At 44.7% G+C, this 25,275-nt stretch overlaps 1 protein-coding gene across 9 annotated transcripts in view; it reads right to left on the reverse strand.

Moving 5' to 3' along the window:
• Positions 1-25,275, reverse strand: part of CHD5 (chromodomain helicase DNA binding protein 5) — a 409,378-nt gene that overhangs the window by 171,532 nt on the left and 212,571 nt on the right. For all 9 annotated transcript variants that reach the window (XM_082273263.1, XM_082273262.1, XM_082273261.1 and 6 more), the window contains exons 10-11: positions 22,214-22,414; positions 16,639-16,850 (exon numbers count right to left, since the gene is read on the reverse strand). In XM_082273263.1, the coding sequence (XP_082129389.1) occupies positions 16,639-16,850; positions 22,214-22,414 (413 nt within the window). The remainder of the gene's footprint in view (positions 1-16,638; positions 16,851-22,213; positions 22,415-25,275) is intronic.

Below are 25,275 nucleotides of genomic sequence, written 5' to 3' on the forward strand. Positions count from 1 at the left end.
ATAGGTTGGTCACCTAATATAACCTAGATTTATGAATATAGCGCCAATTCATTTTCTTTACATATCCATTCAGTATGTGGTGACACTACTAGGATTGGCAGCTTATTCCATCATCATTTGCACCTTTCTACCTATTATTTCTATCATTGCTTCAGTGGCAGCGCATTAAGCTTCCTTTTTCTTTATTACTTGAAGCAATGTTATTGGTATCACTTTAAGCACTTGACCTCCGGAAGGTTTTACCACCTTAAAGACGAGGGCATATTTTGCTATTCAGCACTGCGCTACTTACCCGCTTGTCGACCACCCGCCGTAGTTTTACTGCGGCAGGTTGGCTCTATCCCACGAAACGACGTAACTGTACGTCGATTCGCGGCACCGATAGCGGGCATCGTTCATGGAACATGAAGCCCTGTTGACATTGTGCCGATTTGGCATGCAATTTGTGATGTCGAATCGAATGTCAAATCGAAGCCTATTGCCGGCAACGGCACCGGTTCACAGGGCGGGTTTGAAATCTTTCAGCTGAACGCGCACAATTTTAAACTCGCATGTCATTGCGACTTTGGGTGGCGATTTGACAGACATGTGTATGGGTTCAAGCTCAGATGTCTATTGAAATCGCCTTGAAGTCACCAAAAGTAGTGCAGAAACCAGTTTTGGGAATCGGTGCGAGGCCGCAAAGTCAGGGTTGCACCAATTCGGACAGTGACGTTGCCGGCAATAGGCTCTGATTAGGCATGCGATTTGACAGGGATCCTGTGTTCCTCTTATTTAGGAACACAGGTCTCTGTATTCATGCAGCAAGCCCCCCCCCCCACAGTTAGAAAGCACCCCCTAGGGACACGTTTAACCCTTTGATCGCCCCCAGGTGTTAACCCCTTCCCTGCCAGTGTCATTAGTACAGTAACAGTACAGTAACAGTGCATATTTTTAGCACTGATTACTGTAGTAATATCACTGGTCTCCCCAAAAGTGTAAAAAATGTCAGTTAGGGGTCCGATCTGTCCACCGCAATGTCGCAGTCCCGCTAAAAATCGCAGATCGCCGCCATTACTAGTAAAAAAAAAAAATCTCTCTGAAATGATAACAGAGCGCCTGTGATCCTTCTATATAGGAACACATGTCTCTATGATCATTTCACGACCCCATACAGTTAGAAACACACCCCTAGGGTCACATTTAACCCTTTGGTTACCCCTAAGTTAACCCCTTCCCTGCCAGTGTCATTATTACAGTAACAGTGCATATTTTTAGCACTTATTACTGTAGTAATGTCTATGGTCCCCCCCAAAGTGTAAAAATGTCAGTTAGGGGTCCGATCTGTCCGCCGCAATGTTGCAGTCCCGCTAAAAATCTCTGATCGACGACATTACTAGTAAAAAATAAATAAATAAAAATGAAATCTTTCCCCTAGTTTGTAGGCACAATAACTTTTGCACAAACCAAACTCTTGTTGGGATTTTTTTTTTACCAAAAATATGTAGCAGAATAAATTGGGAATGTTATATAGCAGAAAGTAAAAAAACTGAATTTTTGTAAAATCTTACCTGTAAAATTCATTTCTCTGAGTCCTCCTACAGTCGCCGCCTCCTCTAAGTCATCACTATTGGGTATTGACTTCCGCTCCGCAGGAGTAGTCAATACCCAATAGTGATGACTTAGAGGAGGCGGCGACTGTCGGAGGACGTAAGAGAAATAGTTTTTTTTTTTCTTTTCAGAATTGTCACTCTTTTTTTTGGTTATAATGCAAAAAATAAAAATCGCATCAAATACCACCAAAAGAAAGCTCTATTTGTGGGGAAAAAAAGAACATCAGTTTTATTTAGGTACAGCATCGCACGACCGCACAATTGCCAGTTAAAGTAACGCAGTACGTATCACAAAAAAATGGCCTGGTCATTAACCACTTGCCGACCGCCGCACGACTATCTACGTCGTCGGTCAGCCCCTCACAGGCAAACTGACGTAGGTCTACGTCGCTTGCTTGTGAGGGTCTAGGGAGCGAGCGCGCGCCCCCGGAGGCGCGCTCCCGCGTGGTCACGGACCCCCCCGCGCGTGTGACCGGCGGACTCGATGTCCGCCGGTCACTCTGCGATCGGCGGGGGAGAGGGAGAAAGTCAGGCGGCTTGTGTAAACAAGCTGCCTGTCATTCTCCCCTGTGTATGAATGATGATCATACGGTTCTACTATGTAGAACCGTTAATCACCGTTCATACATCTGAAGCCACAGCCAATCACAGTAGAAAGCACGCCCCTAGGGACACACATAGCCCCTCCCTTTCAAAAAAGTTAACCCCTTCACTGCCAGTGTATTTTTACAGTAACAGTGCATATGTATAGCACTGATTACTGTAGTAATGTCACTGGTAACCCCAAAAGTGTCAAAAATGTCAGTCAAGGGTCCGATCTGTCCGCCGCAATGTCGCAGTCCCGCAAAAAAAAAAAATCGCAGATCGCCGCCATTACTCGTTAAAAAAAAAAACACCAAGAAAGACAGAAATCTTTCCCTTTGTTAGTAAACGCAATAACTTTTGCGCAAACCAATCAAAATACGCTTATTGTGAATTTTTTTACCAAACATGGGTAGCAGAAAACAAATTGGCCAAAAATTTTAAAAAATTTAGATTTTTACATTTTTTTGGGGGGAATTTCATATAAAAAAATGTGAAAAATATTGTTGTTTTTTCAAAATAAACGCTCTTTTTTTGTTTATAGCGCAAAAAGTCAAAATCGCACAGGTGATCAAATACCACCAAAAGAAAGCTCTGTTTGTGGGAAAAAAAGGACGTAAATTTTGATTGGGTATGGCGTCGCACGACCGCGCAATTGTCAGTTAAAGTCGCACAGCGCCGAATCGCAAAAAGTAGCCTGGACGTAAGACAGCAAAATGCTCCTGTGGTAAAGTGGTTAAGTACAAAAAATGTTGAATACTTTTACTCAAGTCACTTTTTGATCGAGCACTTGTACTTTTACTCAAGTATGGGTTTTGAGTACTTTATACAACTCTGGTGCCTAACAAGTGAATGTGTGCTGCTTCTACTCACAGGACCTGCCTGCTTTTTTTCCCTGAACTGATTTGATTTCAGGGAGTAGAAACAGCCAGATCGCTGTCTGTGTACAGAGATCTGTGTGTTTGCAAACACATAACTCTGTGCTGTGATTGGCCACAGCCGATCAGCAGGTTTCAGCCCAAATGATTGGCTGAAATCTGCTGACAAACTCGGCATGGGTCAGCAGGGGCACCCCAAAACCTGGAAGAAAGGCCTATCCTGGCTGTGCCACCTGTCCACACTAGATGTACTGTGGATGGGTGGCAAGTGGCTAAAAAAGAACAAACCAACACATACAGGGTGTGTTCAGATCTGCATAGGAACCCACTTGTATGTCATATTAGGACACAGTGTCTGTGCAGCCGCATGTCCCAAAATAAGTGATTGGGCCTCTGGCACGGGGGATGCATCAATCACCTGTGCTTCCCTCTGCTGTGAGGACCGGACATGCACAGGGCCCGTTGTAGAGCCCCCCCCCATGTGAATTGACCCTTAGTGTGCTGGGCAAGTGCCTCAAGAGGCGAGAAGGAACTATTGTTTTTTGTTTCCTATAAACAGAGAATATATAAATGTGTAATATGATGGGAAGGAACATCCACTGAAATAGAAAAGGATTACACCGGATTATATAATTCCATTATTTAACGATGGTCCGTTCATTAATTCTGGTAGGTGATAAATGAGCTTAAAAATGACCAGTGATTTGGAGTCAATTACCAGCGGAGCTTAGAGAAATGAAAATCAATTATTTTTTAAACAAGCTCCAACATCTGACATATTTCACTGATTAGGAGAACAGATTTGCTGTTAAAGCTCGGTGGTAAAACACATTTTGAAGAAAGGACTGTCCTCGTTGCTGTTTGCAACCAATAAGAATCCAACTTTGAAAGGCTTTAGTGAATCTGGTGGTGTAAAGACAAAGTCCTACCACAATTTTTTTTCTCTTAGGATCTAGGTTCCTTGGTTACCAGGCTGTGGACTCTCTCTTCCTGGGCCTCCAGCCAGCTGCAGCTCCCCAAACCTTCCACATTGCCACCCAACTTCCCATAGTGGCCTGCAGTGCCCATCAACCTCCACATTGCCTCCTCAGGCCACCTGGAAGCCCTCAGCTCCCACAGTGCCCCCCAACCTCCTATAGTTCTTCCAGCCCTCCACAGTGCCCCCCCCCCACAGTATTTCACAGTGCCCCCTATTCTCCTGTAGTGCCCTTCAGTCTCCCACAGTGCCCCAGCAAATACCCCAGTCTCCTGGAGAGACCCCGGCCACCTTACGAGATCCCAGGACCCACAAATGCCTCCACCTAGTTTCAAAAACCTGATCCCCTACATGGCCACCAAGTCTTCTATAGAGTCCTCTAACCACCTCGAGCACCCCTATTAGTGTCCCCCAACCTCCTATAGTGTCACCCAGCCCCCTGCAGTGCCTACTAGCTTGCTGCAGAGCTTTCAGCCCTCCACAGTGCACCCAACCCCAACAGTGTTCCACAGTGCCCCCGTTTTCTCCTGTAGTGCCCTCCAGTCTCCCACAGTGCCCCTGCAAATACCCCAGCCTCCTGAATAGACCCCAGCCAACTCCAGAGTTCCCAATCCCCACCAATGCCCACAGCTACTTTCAAAAACCTGATCCCCTACAAGGCCACCAAGTCTTCTACAGAGTCTCCTAACTTCCTCGGGCTGGAAGCACTATAGGAGGTTGGGGGGCACTGTGGAAGTTAAATGCTTCCAGGGGGCCTGAGAAGGCAATGTGGAAGGTTGAGGGGCACTACCAGTGTCCCCCAGCCTCATATAGTGCCACTCAGCCCCCTGCAGTGCCTACAAGTTTGCTGCAGAGCTTCCAGCCCTCTATAGTGCCCCCAACAGTATTCCACAGTGCCCCCTAATCTCCTGTAGTGCCACTTAGTCTCCCACAGTGCCCCTGTAAATACCCCAGCCTCCTGCAGAGACCACAGCCACCTCAAGATATCCCAGACCCCACAAATGCCCCCAGCTAATTTCAAAAACCTGACCCCCTACAAGGCCACCAAGTCTTCTATAGAGTCCCCTAACCTCCTCGAGCACTCCTATCGGTGTCCCCCAAACCCCTGCAGTGCCTACTAGCTTGCTGCAGAGCTTCCAGCCCTCCACAGCGCACCCAAACCCAACAGTGTTGTACAGTGTCCCCTTTTCTCCTGTAGTGCCCTCCAGTCTCCCACAGTGCCCCTGCAAATACCCCAACCTCCTGAATAGACCCCAGCCACCTCCAGAGTTCCTAGTCCCCACCAATGACCCCAGCTACTTTCAAAAACCTGATCCCCTACAAGGCCACCAAGTCTTCTTTAGAGTTCCCTAACCTCCTTGAGCACGCCTATGGATGTCCCCCAACCTCCCGCAGTGCCACCCAGCCCCCTGGGGGCACACTGATCTCTCTGCATTGAATGGGGGCACACTGATCTCTCTGCACTGAAAGGGGGCCCACTGATCTCTCTGCACTGAAAGGGGGCACGCTGGTCATTCTGCATTGAAAGGGGGCACGCTGGTCATTCTGCATTGAAAGGGGGCACGCTGGTCATTCTGCATTGAAAGGGTGCACGCTGATCTCTCTGCATTGAATGGGGCACACTGATCTCTCTACATTGAAGGGGGCACACTGATCTCTCTGCATTGAAAGGGGCACACTGATCTCTCTGCATTGAATGGGGGCACACTGATCTCTGCATTGAATGGGAGCACACTGATCTCTCTGCACTGAAAGGGGGCACGCTGGTCACTCTGCATTGAAGGGGGGCACGCTGGTCATTCTGCATTGAAAGGGGGCACGCTGGTCATTCTGCATTGAATGGGGGCACGCTGGTCATTCTGCATTGAAAGGGGGCACGCTGGTCACTCTGCATTAAAAGGGGGCACGCTGGTCACTCTGCATTGAAAGGGGGCACGCTGGTCACTCTGCATTGAAAGGGGGCATGCTGGTCACTCTGCATTGGAAGGGGGCACGCTGGTCATTCTGCATTGAAAGGGGGCACGCTGGTCATTCTGCATTTAAAGGGGGCACACTGGTCACTCTGCATTGAATGGGGGCACGCTGGTCACTCTGCATTAAAAGGGGACACGCCGGTCACTCTGCATTGAAGGGGGCACACTATACCTTGATTACTGAAGGCCCCTTTCACACTTTTGTGACCTCAAAGTCACACAATTTTTTACAGCGTTTTTTTGCCGCATAGCAATGCCTATTACATTTTTCTGTTTGTGCCCCCCCCCCCCCCCGGAAAAATCTTGAGCACCAGCCGCCACGTATCAATGTTATTTGGGTACAGCGTCCCACAACCGCGCAGTTGTCAGTTAAATTAACGCAGTGCTGCATCGCAAACAATGGCCTGGTCATGAAGGGGGTAAAACCTTCCAGGGATGGAGTGGTTAAACCACATTCATATAAAATAGATCCTACGTCATGAAAAATTTAAAAGACTGTATGTTGCTTTTTAAAATTTGTGTCATTCTCCTTCTACAATCGAGAAGAAAAAAAAAAAGACAGCGCCTAATTGGTCGTTAAGGGAAACAAAAACGATTATTTTTTCAAACACTGAAGAGTAAGCCCAGCAGTGACTGACGGCGGGTTTTCTTCGGGCCGATCTCAAAGTGGCTTCTCTCCAATATTTCCACACAGCCAGCCGGAGGACTTTGCATCATAAAGATGCTTTATGTTCAGTCTGTGCCACATCTCACCACCAAGGTCAGCTCACGCTTCGTGGCTGTAAATAATGTATAAGGAAATTATTTTTTATTTATAAGTTAAGGAGCGAGACTAACTCCAAGTAGGCAGCAATATTGTTTTTGAAATATATCGGTTCAAATATATTACACCGCAAAAACGTGAATAAAACTCAGCGGTGAGAAACAGACATATCACACGTCTGATAGAGGGACGCTTTAGGGAAATAGTTTATCTCTGTGGGATTTCGTCCTGGATAAAAGGTTTTAATCTTTTTTTTGTTCAGACAGATAGATTAAAGACAAATTCTAACAATAAATAAATAAATAAATAAATAAATAAATTCTTTCAAGCAGCAATTTATTCATTTTGCCATTAGAACATTTTTCTTTTCATTTTTTGCACACATGTAAAAATGTGCATTTTCAGCCATAAAAAGGGTAACTCCACTTTCATAGGAGGAAAAAAAACAAAAAATGAATAACACATACACAGTTGCTACTCAAGTCATACTATAATTGAATGTTTTTCAAAATTCCCTTTCCTTTTCAATCTGCAGCCGCTGTAATTTTCTGTAAAATTATAAAAAAAAAAAAAAAAAAATTATATATATATATATATATATTTAAATGCAATATTTCCACCTGGAGGCGCTCTGTACACAGATGGTACACAGAGCAACCCCCAAAAATGTAATTTCCTGCTTGTGTGATTGGCTCAATGATTTTCCTAGAAGTCTGCACTAAGATACAAGTCATATTTTGGGAATCCCCTGCAACACACATTTCATTATTGGTGAGATACTCCCAAAGGGAAATCACATCTACCTCTGGATTTTTTTTTTTTTTTTTTAATAAGACAGAAAATTTTGAAAAAAACAAAAAAAACCAATATTTTATACTTTCTGCTATAAAAAAAAAATGTCCAATAAAAAAATAAAAATAAAATGTCTTTATGAATTTAAGCCAAAATGTATTCTGCTACATGTCTTTGGTAATAAAAAAAATCCCAGTAAGTGCCGGTTCACACTTGTGCGATGCGGGAAGGCTGTGAATTCGCAGCGTGTTCCCGCATCGCATCCGCACAAGAAGCAGTTCACACTGCCATATGCGATACGCAGGGGGTGTTAATTAAATGTTAACGACACCCCCAGTTTGATCGCATATCACAGTGCGATCTGACAGTTCGCACAGGATCGGATCGCACAAGTGTGAACCGCTGTGCGATCCGATCCTGATGCGGCTGGAAAAAAGGGTCATGTGCGAGTTTGGTGCGGATACAGTGCGAATTCAGCCATACAAAGTGTATGGCTGAACTCGGCATCTGCACAGGAGATCGCATGTAATGAAGGAGCAGTGCGCTCCGAATTACATGCGATCGCCGCAGCCGCAATAATGTGAACCGGCACTTAGTGTATATTATTTGGTTTGCATGAATCTTATAGCAAACCATGGGAAATATACTGGAACCTTTTTTTTTTATACTAGTAATCGCGGCCCAGCCACTTTCCTCATTAGAGCCCCGCAAGTGCAGCAGCTGACTGAATATAAAATCACTCCCATATACATACACATTAGTGAGGTGGGGCCAACAGGTGGAACCACACAAAGCAGCAAGGGATGGGGACATTCTACGCTCCTGGAAGTGTCAGTTGCTAAAGATTCTTTGAGCTATGTAGCTCTGCTAGGGAAAGAAGATTTCAGCGGGACACTATAATTACCCTACATATTGTATCACAGGTATTGAATTTTAAATAAATGAAGTCTGGTCAGTAAAGCTTTCTTCTAGCAGCGATCCGAATCCTGTGCTTGTGCGATGACAGATCCCTTACGGCCTCCTTCACGCCTATGCGTTTGTTTAGTGTTACTAGTGAGCTCAGTGTCACCCCCCAGCCAGCATCAGCTAGTGTCAGATTGCCCACCACACTATCACAGTCCCATTATAAGTCGCTGGTCACCTCGATTACTAGTATACAAAAATAAATAAATAAATTCCAGTATATATCCCATAGTTTGTAGATGCCCCAAGTTTCACGCAAACCAATCAATATACGCCTACTGGGATTTTTTTTATTACCAAAGACATGTAACAGAATACATTTTGGCCTAAATTGATCAAAAAAAAGTATTTTTATTTTTTTATTGGACATTTTTTATAGCAGAAAGTAAAAAAAATTGTTTTTTTTTCCTCAAAAGTTTCTGTTTTTTTTTTTAACCACTTGCCGACCACAAGCCGCAGATATACTGTGGCAGGCTGGTTCGGCTGCGCGAACCGACGTATAGGTACGTTGGTTTGTGAGAGCGAGCCCCCATTAGGCAGCAGGGATGCCAATCCACGGGGCCGGTGGCCACGATTGCCGCTGGGCACCCGGGGAGAGAGAACGACGGTCTGCCGTTGTAAACACAGCAGATCGTTGTTCTCTCTGGAATGAACACCTGTGTTCCTCCTATTTAGGATCACAGAAGCCCCCCCCCAGTTAGAAAACACCCCCTAGGCTCACATTTAACCCTTTGATCACCCCTGGGTTAACCCCTTCCCTGCCAGTGTCATTATTACAGTAACAGTGCAAATTCTTAGCACTGATTATTGTAGTAATGTCACTGGTCCCCCCCAAAAGTGTCAAAAATGATAGTTAGGGGTCCGATCTGTCCGCCGCAATGTCGCAGACCCACTAAAAATCGCTGATCACCACCATTACTGGTAAAAAATAAATAAATAAATAAAAATGACATAAATCTTTCTCCTAGTTTGTAGATGCGATAACTTTTGCGCAAACCAATCAATATACACTTATTGGGATTTTTTTTTTATCCAAAAATATGTAGCAGAATACAAATTGGCCTAAAATGCTGAAAAAAAAATACATTTTCCATTTTTTTTTAATTGGGAATGTTATATAGCAGAAAGTGAATTATTTTTTTTTTTCAGAATTGTCGCTCTTTTTTTGTTTATAGCGCAAAAAATAAAAATCGCAGAGGTGATCAAATACCACCAAAAGAAAGCTCTATTTGTGGGCAAAAAAGGACATCAATTTTATTTGGGTACAGCGTCGCACGACCGCGCAATTGTCAGTTAAAATAACGCGGTGGCGAATCGCAAAAAACGGCCTGGTCATTAACCTGCTGCCATCCGCGGTACAGCCTATATACGGCTGCAGTGCGGACTCAAATTTTCGGGAGGCCGTTTTTAAACGGCCTCCAGTGACACGCCCCCCCGCGCGCTCCTGCGAGCGCAGCGGGGAAAATCACAGATCGTGGTGAATGGCCAATCACAGCGGCCATTCACCACGTGATCGGGCCGTCCAATGAGCGATGATCTCATATGTAAACATATGAGATCATCTCTCATCGCCGGCGCTCCTTCCTTACACAGAGCCTGCAGTGTGAGGAAGGAGGGGGAGCCTCACAGCGCCGGGGACACACAGCGATGTAATCAGGGCACTGATCACCAGTGCCCTGATTACTAAAAGGTAAAAACATACACACAGTGCCCCCCCATCAGTGCCCACAGTGCCCGCCATCAGTGCCCCCATCAATGCCCACAATCAGTGCCCATAGTGCTGCCAGTCAGTGCCCATCAGTGCCTGCTCATCTAGGCACTGATGAGCACTGACTGGCAGCACTATGGGCACTGAGTGTGGGTACTGATGGTGCTGCCAATCAGTGCCGCTCATCAGTGCCACCCGTCAGTTTCCAGTGCCATCCGCCAGTGCCCATCAGTGCCGCCTATCAGTGCCCATCAGTGCCACCCGTCAGTGCCGCCTCTCAGTGCCCAGCAGTGCCACCTCTCAGTGCCCAGCAGTGCCACCTCTCAGTGCCCAGCAGTGCCACCTCTCAGTGCCCAGCAGTGCCGCCTATCAGTGCTCATCAGTGCCGCCTATCAGTGCCGCCTATCAGTGCGGCATATTAGTACCTCCTCATCAGTGCCCATAAGTGCCACCTCATCAGTGCCCATAAGTGCCACCTCATCAGTGCCCATCAGTGCCGCTTCATCAGCGCACATCAGTGAAAGAGAAAAATTCACAGAAAATAAGAAAAACTTTTTTTTTTCCCCCAAATTTTCTGTCTTTATTCTTTTTTTTTGTAAGAAACAAAAAACCCAGAGATGATTACATACCACCAAAAGAAAGCTCTATTTGTGTGAAAAAAATGATAAAAATTTCATATGGGTACAGTGTAGCATGACCGCGCAATTGTCAGTCAAAGTGTGACAGCGCTGAAAGCTGAAAATTGGCCTGGATGGGAAGGGGGTTTAAGTGCACAGTAGGCAAGTGGTTAAGGGGGAAAATCCTTCCGGTCCAGAATTGGTTGAATAAGAACCCAGAGTTGATCAAAAACCACCAAAAGAAAGCTCTATTTGTGTGGGAAAAAAAAAATTATATAGATTTGGGTAAAGCAATTGCATGACTGCACAATTACCAGTCAAAGTAGTGAAGTGCCGAATAGAAAAAAATAGCCTGTTTCTGAAAGCAGAGGCCCTGGAGAATAAAGTGGTGGCTGCAGCAGTTTTTTTTTTTATGTCAAATGATATTTGTGCAGGTGTTTATCAAATGCAATTTTTCAGGGAAACATACACTTGAATGAATTTTAGCGCAGACAAAATATATTAACACATTTTTGGATAAAATTTAAAGATAATGTTGTGTCGAGTAAATAGTTACCAAAAATGTCAAGATTTAAAATAGTGTGTCCCCAAGGAATGGAGACAAATGATAGTACCTAAAATCGTCCATAAGTGAAGTTTTGAAGGATATGTTCACCCCTGGGAACATGTTACATGTTCCCAGTGGCGGCCTGTGCATAGGGGTGCCAGGGCGCCGCCCCCCTTAAAAAAAAGGAAAAAAAAAAAAAAAGAACAATAAAGTTATAGAAAAAAAAAATCGGTTCGCCGTCCTATGTGGTGGCTAAAGGGGGGGTGGGGTTTACGACCCAGAAAGGCGCCGATTGGCTGCCTTCTGGGGGCGTAACCTGGGCACAGGAAAGAGCGCTTGGCCACCCCAACCTTCGTGATATCCTGGCTGTGATTGGTCCAGTCTCCAGCCTGGACCAATCATCATCCAGGACATCCGATCGCTGACGTCGCAATGGGGGCGGTGCCGGTGCGTGCGTCAGTCACTCACCGTCACCGACGCTCACTTCCCACCGGTTCCCGCTGCAGAAGAGGACGAGGGAGAAGCCGCTCATCTTCCCGCCGCCACCGCAGAAGAGGACGAAGGATCGAGGAGGGGAGAAGCCGCCGCCGATAGCCGAGCCGCCGCCAGGTAAGTACATTGGGTTGAAGGGAGCACGCACGCTGGTCTCTGCAATCATTGGGGTACAATGCTGTGGGCACTCTGCAATCATTGGGGTACAATGCTGTGGCACTCTGCAATCATTGGGGTACAATGCTGTGGGCACTCTGCAATCATTGGGGTACAATGCTGTGGCACTCTGCAATCATTGGGGTACAATGCTGTGAGCACTCTGCAATCATTGGGGTACAATGCTGTGGCACTCTGCAATCATTGGGGGACAATGCTGTGGCACTCTGCAATCATTGGGGTACAATGCTGTGGGCACTCTGCAATCATTGGGGGACAATGCTGTGGCACTCTGCAATCATTGGGGTACAATGCTGTGGCACTCTGCAATAATTGGGGTACAATGCTGTGGGCACTCTGCAATCATTGGGGTACAATGCTGTGGCACTCTGCAATCATTGGGGGACAATGCTGTGGCACTCTGCAATCATTGGGGTACAATGCTGTGGCACACTGCAATCATTGGGGTACAATGCTGTGGCACTCTGCAATCATTGGGGGACAATGCTGTGGCACTCTGCAATCATTGGGGTACAATGCTGTGGCACTCTGCAATAATTGGGGTACAATGCTGTGGGCACTCTGCAATCATTGGGGTACAATGCTGTGGCACTCTGCAATCATTGGGGTACAATGCTGTGGGCACTCTGCAATCATTGGGGTACAATGCTGTGGGCACTCTGCAATCATTGGGGTACAATGCTGTGGCACACTGCAATCATTGGGGTACAATGCTGTGGCACACTGCAATCATTGGGGTACAATGCTGTGGCACACTGCAATCATTGGGGTACAATGCTGTGGGCACTCTGCAGTGATTGTGGACAATGCTGTGGCACTCTGCAGTGATTGGGGACAATGCTGTGGCGCTCTGCATTGAAAGGGGCTCGCGCGCTGAACTCTGCATTGATGGGGGCACGGAACAGTGTTCGTTGCATTGAAGGGGGCACAGCACAGTTGTATTGAAGGGGGCATGCAGGCTGAACTCTGCATTGTGGGGGCACAGCACAGTGTTCATTGCATTGAAGGGGTCACAGCACATTGTTAATTGCATTGAAGGGGGCACAGCACATTGTTCACTGCATTGAAGGGGGCACAGCACAGTGTTTATTGCATTGAAGGGGGCACAGCACAGTGTTTATTGCATTGAAGGGGGCATAGCACAGTGTTCATTGCATTGAAGGGGGCACAGCACAATATTCATTGCATTGAAGGGGACACGCACGCTGATCTCTGCATTAAAGGGGGCACGCACGCTGGTCTCTGCATTGAAAGGGGGCATGTACGCTGGTCTCTGCATTGAAAGGGGGCATGTACGCTGGTCACTGCATTGAAAGGGGGCATGTACGCTGGTCTCTGCATTGAAAGGGGGCATGTACCATCTCCTGTACCATGACCTGTGACATGCCTATACCATATCTGTGCCATGCCTATACCATATCTGTGCCATGCCTGTACCATCACCTGTGCCATGCCTGTACCATCACCTATGCCATGCCTATACCATCACCTGTGCCATGCCTGTACCATGACTTCAAAGTCACGTAATTTTTTATTGCGTTTTTTGACGCGAAGCAATACCTATTACATTTTTCTTTTTGCGCCCCCCCCAAAAATGTTGAGCACCAGCCGCCACTGCATGTTCCACTAATTTTTTGGGGGGAATAGGTAACATGTTCCCGCTTCTGTAGCCTCTCCTCCACCCCCCTTCTAAATTATGACAGCAGGCCGGGGATCTTCTCCCCACATTTGCTGTAACAATTTGAAAAGAATGCAGCCATGTGGGGCTCTGCCCACACAGCCGCGTCATTCATTCACAGAGATATGTGAATGGTAGAACTACAACTACCGTCAGCCATTGCGGCTCAGTTCTTGCAGTTCTCAATAAAATACCAGGATGCTGATGATGATCCTTCTTGTCATTCAGTAACTGCCTGCCCATACAGGACAGGACAGGACCAGGTACATACAGGCAGACAGCTACACTGACAGTCTCCAGGAGCCTGAGATCGCACCCATGATCTGCTGATCGCAGGTGCAATGCTTTCGAGGCTAATAAAAAAAAAAAAAAAAAAAAAAAAGAAAAGCGCAAAAATGTACATTTAATATATTTTTTTTAATAAAGGTGAACTTATCCTTCAAGTGCCTCTACAGGTTTACAGTTTAGAGCAGAAGTCCTCAGCGCCCACTAACAGGCCAGGTTTGCAAGATAACTGAAATAAATCCCAGGTGATATAATTTTCTGCTCAGTGATTGCAGTACTCTAGTCTGCTTCTCCCCAAGGTAATACTTAAAATCTGGCCTGTTAGTGGGCCCTGAGGACCGGAGTTGAGGACCACTAGTTTAGACCATGTGTGCTCAACCTGTGGCCCTCCAGCTGTTGCAGAACTACAAGCTCCATGAAGCATTGCAAGGCTGACAGTTACAAGCATGATTCCCAAAGCAAGAGGCATGATGGGACTTTTAGGTCTGCAACAGCTAGAGGGCCACAGGTTGAGCACCCATGGTTTACAGTTTACCCATAAAATATGGTCTTAGAACTTTTGCTCCCACGCCAACGTTCAGGGTGATAAATCCCATGTGTGATGCAATCACTGTTTACATATGCATGCCGCATCTTGATGGGTTGATGGGGTGATTTTAAATTATTTTTCTTTTGTTTTAATAAAATGTATTTTTTCCCACTTTTTTATTTTTTCCAATTCAACTTTACTGCTATCACATAGGGGGCTACCAAGCCCCCTTGTGATAGCTTTGGGCAGTGACAGGTCCTCTTTATGGAGACATCAGGGGTCTACTAGATCCATGATGTCTCCCCTGCCCTCCACAGCAGGGGTTTTGGATATGACATGCACATATTGCATTTTGTTTGTTAAGATAGTACACCAGTGGTCTCCAAACTGCGGCACTTTGCTTGCCTTTATCCGGCCCTTGAGGCATTATATCTGCCACTGACACCAACAGAGGAGCATTATTCGTTTCACTGATACCGATGATGGGGCACTATTTCTCCCACTGACACCAATGATGGGTCATTATTCTCCCCACTGACACCAACAGAGGGGCACTATTCCTTCCATTGACACCAATGATGGGGCACTATTCCTCCCACTGACACCAATGATGGGTCATTATTCCCCCCACTGACACCAACAGAGGGGCACTATTCCTTCCATTGACACCAATGATGGGGCACTATTCCTCCCACTGACACCAATGATGGGTCATTATTCCCCCCACTGACACCAACAGAGGGGCACTATTCCTTCCATTGACACCAATGATGGGGCACTATTCCTCCCACTGACACCAATGATGGGTCATTATTCCTCCCACTGACACCAACAGAGGGGCACTATTCCTTCCACTGACACCAATGATGGGGCACTATTCCTCCCACTGATACCAATGATGGGGCACTATTCCTCCCACTCACACCAATGATGGGGCACTATTCCTCCCACTGACACCAATGATGGGACACTATTCCTCCCACTGACACCAATGATGGGTCATTATTCCCCCCACTGACACCAACAGAGGGGCACTATTCCTTCCATTGACACCAATGATGGGGCACTATTCCTCCCACTGACACCAATGATGGGTCATTATTCCTCCCACTGACACCAACAGAGGGGCACTATTCCTTCCACTGACACCAATGATGGGGCACTATTCCTCCCACTGATACCAATGATGGGGTACTATTCCTCCCACTCACACCAATGATGGGGCACTATTCCTCCCACTGACACCAATGATGGGGCACTATTCCTCCCACTGATACCAATGATGGGGCACATATCTCCCACTCACACCAATGATGGGGCACTATTCCTCCCACTGACACCAATGATGGGGCACTATTCCTCCCACTGATACCAATGATGGGACACTATTCCTTCCACTCACACCAATGATGGGGCAATATTCCTCCCACTGACACCAATGATGGGGCACTATTCCTCCCACTGATACCAATGATGGGACACTATTCCTCCCACTGACATCAATGATGGGACACTATTCCTCCCACTGACACCAATGATGGGGCACTATTCTTCCTACTGACACCAATGATGGGGCACTATTCCTCCCACTGATACCAATGATGAGGCAATATTCCTCCCACTGACACCAATGATGGGGCACTATTCCTCCCACTGACACCAATGATGGGGCACTATTCCTCCCACTGATACCAATGATGGGGCATAATTCCTTCCACTGACAACAAAAATGGGGCACTATTCCTTCCACTGACACCAATGATGGGGCATAATTCCTTCCACTGACAACAAAAATGGGGCACTATTCCTTCCACTGACACCAATGATGGGGCATAATTCCTTCCACTGACAACAAAAATGGGGCACTATTCCTCCCACTGATCGGCATTGTTTACTCCCACTGGGCCCAGTCCGACCCCCCTAAAGTCTGAAGGACAGTAAACTGGCCCTTTCTTTAGAAAATTTGGAGACCACTGTAGTACACCATCACCAAAATCATACTGTCCTAAGCGAATAATAAGCAATAGACATAGCAATGGAGATTCAGCACTATATGGCCAATCTACCGTGGTCCCCTATCTCCTACCTGTGGTTCATTAACCGATGTATCATCATCCATTCTGGCTTTATTCCATAGCGATAATACTTCTCTTCCATTTTTGCATACTGGGGGTCTTTATTTTTTCTTTTCTCACTCTTGCTGTCCTCATCCCCTGACCCGTAGTCGAATGGCGGCGGGTCATCCATATCGTTCTTTCTTTGGTAATTTCGGAACATGACTGTGTGGTAGAGCTCCAGCTGAAAACGCCAAACACACCCAGTAACTACCAAATATTAAAACTGTGTAAAGGATTATACGGCTACACAGGGATATTAGAGTACAATAGCACAGGTTACATATTTATTAATTATTGCAGCTCAGCTCAGGTGCCCCCATGGCAAGCTGCTTGATATGGAACACTCGACAGGAGGGAGGGGCCAGGAGGACTCGAGAGGGACCCGAGAAGAGGAGGATCTGGGCTGCTCTGCGCAAAACTGCTGCACAGAGGAGGGAAGTATATGTTTGTTATTCTTATAGGAAAAAAAAAAACGAGACTTTATGCCTAAGGCCTGGTTCACGCCTATTTTTTTGCAGAAACACACTATAGTTCGTGGTTTCCTATGGGACTCGTTCCCATCTATGCTTTTTTCACCAGCTGCGTTTTTGGAAAGGGTCAGGGACTTCTTTAACCACTTGCCAACCGCCAGCAGCTCTGTCCTGTGAAATTAAGTAGCTGTACATCGCTTCCCGGGACTGCTAGTGGGGGAACACGCACCCATTTGCCAAAGGGGAAGCCAATTCGTGGGTCCGGCAGCTTCGATTGCCACTGGGCACCCGCAATCGCTCCCTGTGGAGACAGAACGGCGGTCTGCGGTTATATAGATCATTGGTCTGCCGTGCGGTCTGCACGGCAGACCAATGGTCTGTCAGTTATGAACACAGGGATCCTGTGATTCCCCTATTTAGGAACACAGGTCTCTGTGTTGATTCCAGAAATCCCTTCCTCATACAGTTAGAAAACACTCCCCTAGGCTCACATTTAACCCTTTCATCCCCTCTGGGTTAATCCCTTCCCTGCCAGTGTCATTAGTACAGTGACAGTGCATATATATAGCACTGATTACTGTAGTAATGTCACTGGTCCCCCCAAAAGTGTCAAAAATGTCAGTTAGGGGTTTGATCTGTCACAGTCCCACTAAAAAATGCTGATTGCTGCCATTACTAGTAAAAAAAAAAATAAAAAAAAATTAAAATGACATTAATCTTTCCTCTAGTTAGTAGACGCGATAACTTTTGCGCAAACCAATCAATATACACTTATTTGGATTTTATTTACCAAAAATATGTAGGAGAATACAAATTGGCCTAAAATTATAAAAAAATGTGATTGTTAAATTTTTTTTTTGGGAATGTTATATGGCAGAATGTAAAAAATATTGTTTTTTTTTTTCCAGCTCTTTTTTTGTTTATAGCGCAAAAAATAAAAATCGCACAGATGATCAAATACCACCAAAAGAAAGCTCTGTTTGTGGGGGAAAAAAAAAAAAAAAAAAAAAAACATCAATTTTATTACGGTACAGTTTTGCACGACCGCACAATTGTCAGTTAATGTATTGCAGTGCCATATCGCAAAAAATGGCCTGATCATTAAGTGGGTAAAACTTTTTGGTCCAGAAGTTGTTAAAGCAAAATGGTGCTTTTATTGCTTATTTTGGTTCAGCAGACTTTTAACCACTTGCCGACCAGTCACTGGGACTGTACTGCGGCAAAGTGGCTCGATTCCGTCCAGCGACGTAGACCTACTTGTGGGAGGCGCTCGCGCGCCGCCGGAGGCTTGCTCCCGCCGTTTTCAGTCACAGCAGGAGTCGGGCCGATCGTCGGGGAATCGAGTCTGGAGATCCGCCCGCTTGTGTAAACAAAGCGGGCGGATCTCCTAAGTGACAGGCAGGGACAGATTGCAGGGTTCAGCATAGCTGAACATCCGATCTGTCCCTGTGTCACTCAGTCACCTCCCCCCACACACGTTAGTAAGCACCAGGCATACATTAACCCCTCCCTCTCCGATAAAATTAACCCCTTCCCTGCCAGTGTCATTTTTACAGTAAAAGTGCATATTTATAGCACTGATTACTGTAGTAATGTCACTGGTACCCCCAAAAGTGTCAAAAATGTCAGTCAAGGGTCCGATCTGTCCGCTGCAATGTCCGCTGCATGAAAAAAAATCGCAGATCGCCGCCATTACTCCAAAAATGACAAAAATCTTTCCCTTAGTTAGTAAACGCAATAACTTTTGCGCAAACCAATCAAAATACGCTTATTATAATTTTTTTTACCAAACATAGGTAGCAGAAAGCAAATTGGCCAAAAATTTTAAAAAAATTTTGATTTTTACATTTTTTTGGGGGGGAATTTCATATAAAAAAAATTTGAAAAATATTGTTATATTTTCAAGATTTACGCTATTTTTTTGTTTATAGCGCAAAAAATAAAAATCGCATTGGTGACCAAATACCACCAAAAGAAAGCTCTGTTTGTGGGAAAAAAAGGACGTAAATTTTCTTTGGGTACGGCGTCGCATGACCGCGCAATTGTCAGTTAAAGTCGCACAGTGCCAAATCGCAAAAAGTGGCCCAGACGTAAGACAGCAAAATCCTCCGGTGGTAAAGTGGTTAAGAGAGATTTTGCTGCGATTTGCATTTTTTAATCTAGGAAATAATAAGGTGGTTCTGTGCAATTACTACAATAGTTCTATTTAAATAAAAATACATAGAGAGCTGCTGCCTCCCCTAAAACAGCTGCCAAGGTAGAGTCTCAGTTTAATAGAAATTGGAAAGTTTTTGTAATCTGCCCAACAACAAATTGGCCAAAAAAAAAGGCATAAAAAATACAAAAACTTAAAACATGTGTGCAAAAACGCAAAAGCACTGTAGAAACGTTCAAAAGCAAGGGGCATAAGTGAACTGAGCCTAAGCTCAATTTTGCAACTTTGACATGTGTTAGTAAAACCGCACATACCATCACAACTACTTTGTGCACCCAGGTGGATTATACCTTGCTTTTTTTCAGGACAAATTGGGCTTTCGTTGGTGGTCAATGGTTATGGATATCTCCTAATCTTTTTTTTTTTATTATCAAAGGAAAACTGGCCCAAAATAGTAAAAAAAAAACAAAAAAACACTTTTTTAACTACTTCTGGACCGCGGCGGTTCTGCCCGCGATCCATACGCTGACATGTGAACGGAGCCTTAGGCTCCTTTCACACGGCCGCTCCGTGTGTCCGCAAATCATCCAATCCGTTTGCGGATGATTTGCGGACATAATGTAAGTGAATGGCACTGCGGGTGTCAGCGGAATACCACCCGCTGACACCCGATTTTCCTCCATTCAGTTCTGTTCCGTTTTTACAAATGGAACAGAACCCATTTTTTCTTCCGTGTAAAACACGGAAAGGAAGGAAAATCGGATGTCAGCGGTGTCATCCGCTGACATCCGCAGTGCCATATACTTACATTACGTCCGCATATCATCCGCAAACGGATGGGATGATATGCGGGCACAAGGAGCGGATGACAGAAATGTCATCCGCTCCGTGGTAAAAAAAAAAAAAAAGTCCCGCAGCGGACCTTTCACACGGAGCGGCTGTGTGAAAGGAGCCTAAAGGTGGCAAACTTCCAACTTCAATTGTTTTGGAAGCGATGTGGCAAAACAAACACTGAGGGAAAAACATAAATATATTGTATAAATGTGTACCCCATGTGTCTATGTCCACCCAAAGCCCCCCTAAAGTGGATCCATCACTTACAGTGTAAGTAAAGTCATTTTTTAAATTTTTAGTTATAGAATAAAGAATGTTAAGACCGTTGTAAGATTTGTATTGCTTAGGCAGGAAATTGCCAGCACTCCACAGATCAATACTTTATTGAGGTCATGAATGTAGTGCAGACATGTTCCACTGATGTTTCAGGGCCGTAAAGGACCCATTTCTCAAGGTGAAAGACAAGCTGGAAGAAAGAGACAAAAACAACTGTCCTACCTTTAATATAAGATATAAGGCGACACAACAGGATACACTACAACCAAATATACATATTATCAGTGATGTCCAATGTATGCTCTGATCTTACAGGCTACTTTCTCAGTGATGTCACCGGTTCTTACTACACTGATTGGATTCTGACATAGTTATGTTGTGAGCTGTAACATAATTCTATGTTAAGGTTGAACTCCATGGATTCGGCCAGAAATGTGCTAAGATACTATAAGTCAGGTCCAATGAGGTGCCACCTTATGAACTTATCCCTTTAACTTTTATCTGACAATTTTACACAGCTCTAGAAGTATAGCTATCGCTACACTCCCAGAACTCTGACAGAAGGGACGCTGACTTCTCATACACAGCATCTCTGTTTGCCCCTTCCCTCTGCTGCCCATTCACAGGAGCCTTTTCTTCAGGACACTAACTTGTCATGACTGCCTCTCCCCTCTGCTGCCCATTTATAGGAGCCTTTTCTTCAGGACGCTGCCTCCTCATACACAGCATCCCTGACTGCCCCTCCCCTCCACTGCCCATTCACAGGAGTCTTTTCTTCAGGGCGCTGTCGCCTCATACACAGCATCTATGACTGCCCCTCCCCTGCCCATTCACAGGAGCCTTTTCTTCTGGATGCTGCCTTCTCATACACAGAATATGTGATTGCCAATCCCCTCTGCTGCTTATTTACAGGAGCCTTTTCTTCAGGACACTAACTTCTCATACCCTGCATCTGTGACTTCCCCTCCCCTTTGCTGCCCATTCACAGGAGCCTTTTCTTTACGATGCTGCCTTCTTATACACAGCATTGCTGACTGCCCCTCCCCTCAGCTGCTCATTCACATGAGCCTTTTCTTTTGGACGCTGCCTTCTCATACACAGCATCTGTGATTGCCCCTCTGCTGCTCATTTACAGGAGCCTTTTCTTCAGGACAATTACTTCTCATACCCTGCATCTGGACTGCCCCTCCCCTCTGCTGTCCATTTACAGAAGAATTTTCTTTAGGATGCTGCCTTCTCATACACAGCATCACTGACTGACCCTCCCCTCAGCTGCCCATTCACAGGAGCCCTTTCTTCAGGAAACTGCCTTCTCATATACAGCATCTCTGACTGCCCCTCCTCTCTGCTACCCATTCACAGGAGCCTTTGTATTTTCTAAATTAGTTCATATTACAGAAAGTGTTCTTTAATTGGGAGGAAGGCAGGGACAGGTACTTATCTCTCTAATTTACTATTTAATTTTTTAGGGAGCATCGGGAGTATAGCTATCGCTATACCTTTGGCGTTTCAATGCTGGACCTTCTGGTCTCAGCAGAGTTACATGAAGCTGCTGGAGCTGAGACCAGAAGGTCCAGAATTGGAACGCCAAAGGTATAGCGATAGCTATGCTCCCAGTGCTCCCTAAAAATTTAAATAGTAAATTATAAAGATAAGTTCATGAGGTGGCATGCACCTCGTTAGACTTAACTTCTAGTAAACAAGAACATTTTCCAAAGTGGCTGAATTTCTGGAGTTAAATGGGGATGGGGGACATATTTTACTGCAGGTCCACTTTACAGTCAAATAAAGGAAACAAAAAATTCTCACCTGTAATTCTTTCACCCATGAGCAGTGCCAGTAGGAAAGCCCTGCCCACTTGACAAAGAACTCTCTTTCTGGAATCCCTTCCAAAGGCTTAGGTGGAGGCATGAGTGGATCAATCGTAATAGGAAGGGCTGGTGCAAATGAAGGCGGTTCTCTCCACCTCCAGTGCAGGATCCGTTGAACTTTGCCCTTTAATGGCGGACACTATTAAAAAAAACAAAAAGATATTTTATAAAAAAAGTGCACCTAATTACCAGAAAAAGTCAAGAGTATGCTTGTGATTTCTGGCTGACCAATGTAGGTATAGTTGGGTGGTGTGCTATAGATGTCAACAAGGGAAATGGGATTGACAAGGCAGTGGCTATAGTAATATGTAAATAACACTTACCGTGTGCTACCACACCGATTCGCTTGGGTCATTTAAAGCCTAACTTTGAGCAATTAAATACTATCTCTTGCAGTGGGGCACTGCAAGAGTTAACAGCTAATTTTTGCCTAGAGGAACAAAAAAATCTCAATCCTCTGCTCCTCCCTATAGCTAGACCGGTCCCCCCAGCTTTTTCTCTCCCACACTTCGGCGGTCTAGGGTCCTGATGTTATCAAGACTAAAACAGGGTTCTTAGCCCTGCACTGGACATGATGACGTTGAGGGACACTCAGCCGCCAGAGCGTGGGAGAGCGCCATCTCCCGGGGGAGCCTAGGATCAGGTAAGTGAAACTGTTTCTCCTCTTTAATTGACAAAACGAGCTAAAAAACCCAGATAATTTCTTTAGCTGAATACAAACTATGGAATGTTGAAAACTTATGGACTTTCAAGGCACCAAAATACAATTTTTCATAAAAGAATATTAATTTTATTTAACATTGTTTAACCACTTACCTACAGTGCACTTTCACCCCCTTCCTGCCCAGACCGATTTTCAGCTTTCAGCGCTCTCACACTTTGACTGAGAATTACTCAGTCATGCAACACTGTACCCATTCAAAAATTGTGTCCTTTTTTTCACACAAATAGAGCTTTCTTTTGATGGTATTTAATCACTACTGGGTTTTTTATTTTTTGTGCTATAAATAAAAAAAGACTGAAAATATTGTGAAAAAACGCATTTTTCTTTGTTTCTGTCATAAATTTTGCAAATTAGTAATTTTTCTTCACAAATTTTGGCCAAAATTTATACTGCTACTTATCTTTGGTAAAAATAACCCAAGTAAGTGTATATTATTTGGTCTTTGTGAAAGTTATAGAGTCCACAAGCTATGGTGCGAATCATTGAAAATTGATCACACTTGATCACACCTGATGTACTGAAGGCCTATCTCATTTCTTGAGACACTAAAAAGTCAGGAAAGTACAAATACCCCCCAAATGACCCCTTTTTGGAAAGTAGACATTCCAAGGTATTTAATAAGGGGCATGGTGAGTTTTTTGAAGTTGTAATTTTTTCCCACAATGCTTTGCAAAATGAAGATTTTTTTTTTATTTTATTTTTTTTTACAAATTGCCGTATTAACAGGTTATTTCTCTCACACAGCACATGTATACTTGCAACTACACCCCAAAACACATTCTACTACTCCTTCTGAGTATGGCGATACCACATGTGTGAGACTTTTTCACAGCCTGGCCACATACAGAGGCCTAACATCCAACCAGCACCGTCCGGCATTCTAGGAGCACAAATTTCACATATAATTTCCTGACAACCTATCGTACTTTTGAAGGCCCTGGAGCACCAGGACAATGGAAACCCCTATAAAATGACCCCATTTTGGAAAGCAAACACCCCAACGTATAATTTTTGAGGCATAATGAGTCTTTTGAATATGTCATTTTTTTCCACAAGTTTTTGGAAAATGTGGAAAGAAAATGAAAACACATTTTTTTTTATACAAAGCTGTCCATTTATGCAATATTTCTAACACATAGCATGTACATAGCAAAAATTGCACCCCAAAATACATTCTGCTATTCCTCCTGAGTATGGCGATACCACATATGTAACACTTTTTCACAGCCTGGCCACATACATAGGCCTAACATCCAAGTAGCGCTTTACACAAAGTTGTCCATTTATCCACTTTAAGACTGGGCCTATTTTTGACACTTGGTGTTTACAAGCTAAAATCATTTTTTTGCTAGAAAACTACTTGGAACCCCCAAACATTATATATTTTTTTTTAGCAGAGACCCTAGAGAATAAAATGGAGATCGTTGCAATATTTTTTATCACACCATATTTGCGCAGCAGTCTTCCAAATGCGATTTTTTTGAAAAAAAATCACTTTTTTGATCTAAAAAATAAGAAAACAGTAAATTTAGCAAATTTTTTTTCCATAATGTGAACGATAATGTTACGCCGAGTAATTAGATACCCAACATGTCATGCTTCAAAATTGCGCATGCTCACAGAATGGCGCCAAACATTGGTACTTAAAAATCCCCATAGGCAACATTTTAAAAATTTCTGCAGGTTACTAGCTTAGAGTTACAGAAGAGGTCTAGGGCTTAAATTATTGCTCTCGCTCTAACGATCGCGGCGATACCTCACATGTATGGTTTGAACACCGTTTACATATGTGGGCGGGACTTGCGTATGCGTTTGCTTCTGCGCGCGAGCTAACGGGGACAGGGCGCTTTAATTTTTTTTTTTTTTTTTTTTTCCTATTTATTTTATTTATTATTTTTTTATTTTTACACAGTTTAAAAAAAAAAAATGTTTTGATAATTTTTATTCCTATTACAAGGAATGTAAACATCCCTTGTAATAGAAATAGGCATGACAGGTCCTCTTTATTGTGAGATCTGGGGTCAAAAAGACCTCACACCTCACAACTACACTAAAAAAGAAAAAAAAAAAAAAAATTGTTGAAAGAGGAAAAAAAAAAAAGCAAAAAAAAAAAAGCGGCCCTTTAAACCGGTTGCTAGGCAACGTCTTTTGACGTAGCTCCGGTCCTCCAAGACCATAGAGTTGAGTGAGGGCCATCTTGCCCTCACTCGACTTCCTGTCTCTGAGGATCCGGGACCGGATAGTTTTCCCCGCTGCCGGCGGGTCCGGTAAGCTGG

Source organism: Pelophylax lessonae (assembly GCF_965119305.1).
Source record: "Pelophylax lessonae genome assembly, chromosome: 12".
Taxonomy (NCBI): Eukaryota; Metazoa; Chordata; class Amphibia; order Anura; family Ranidae; genus Pelophylax; species Pelophylax lessonae.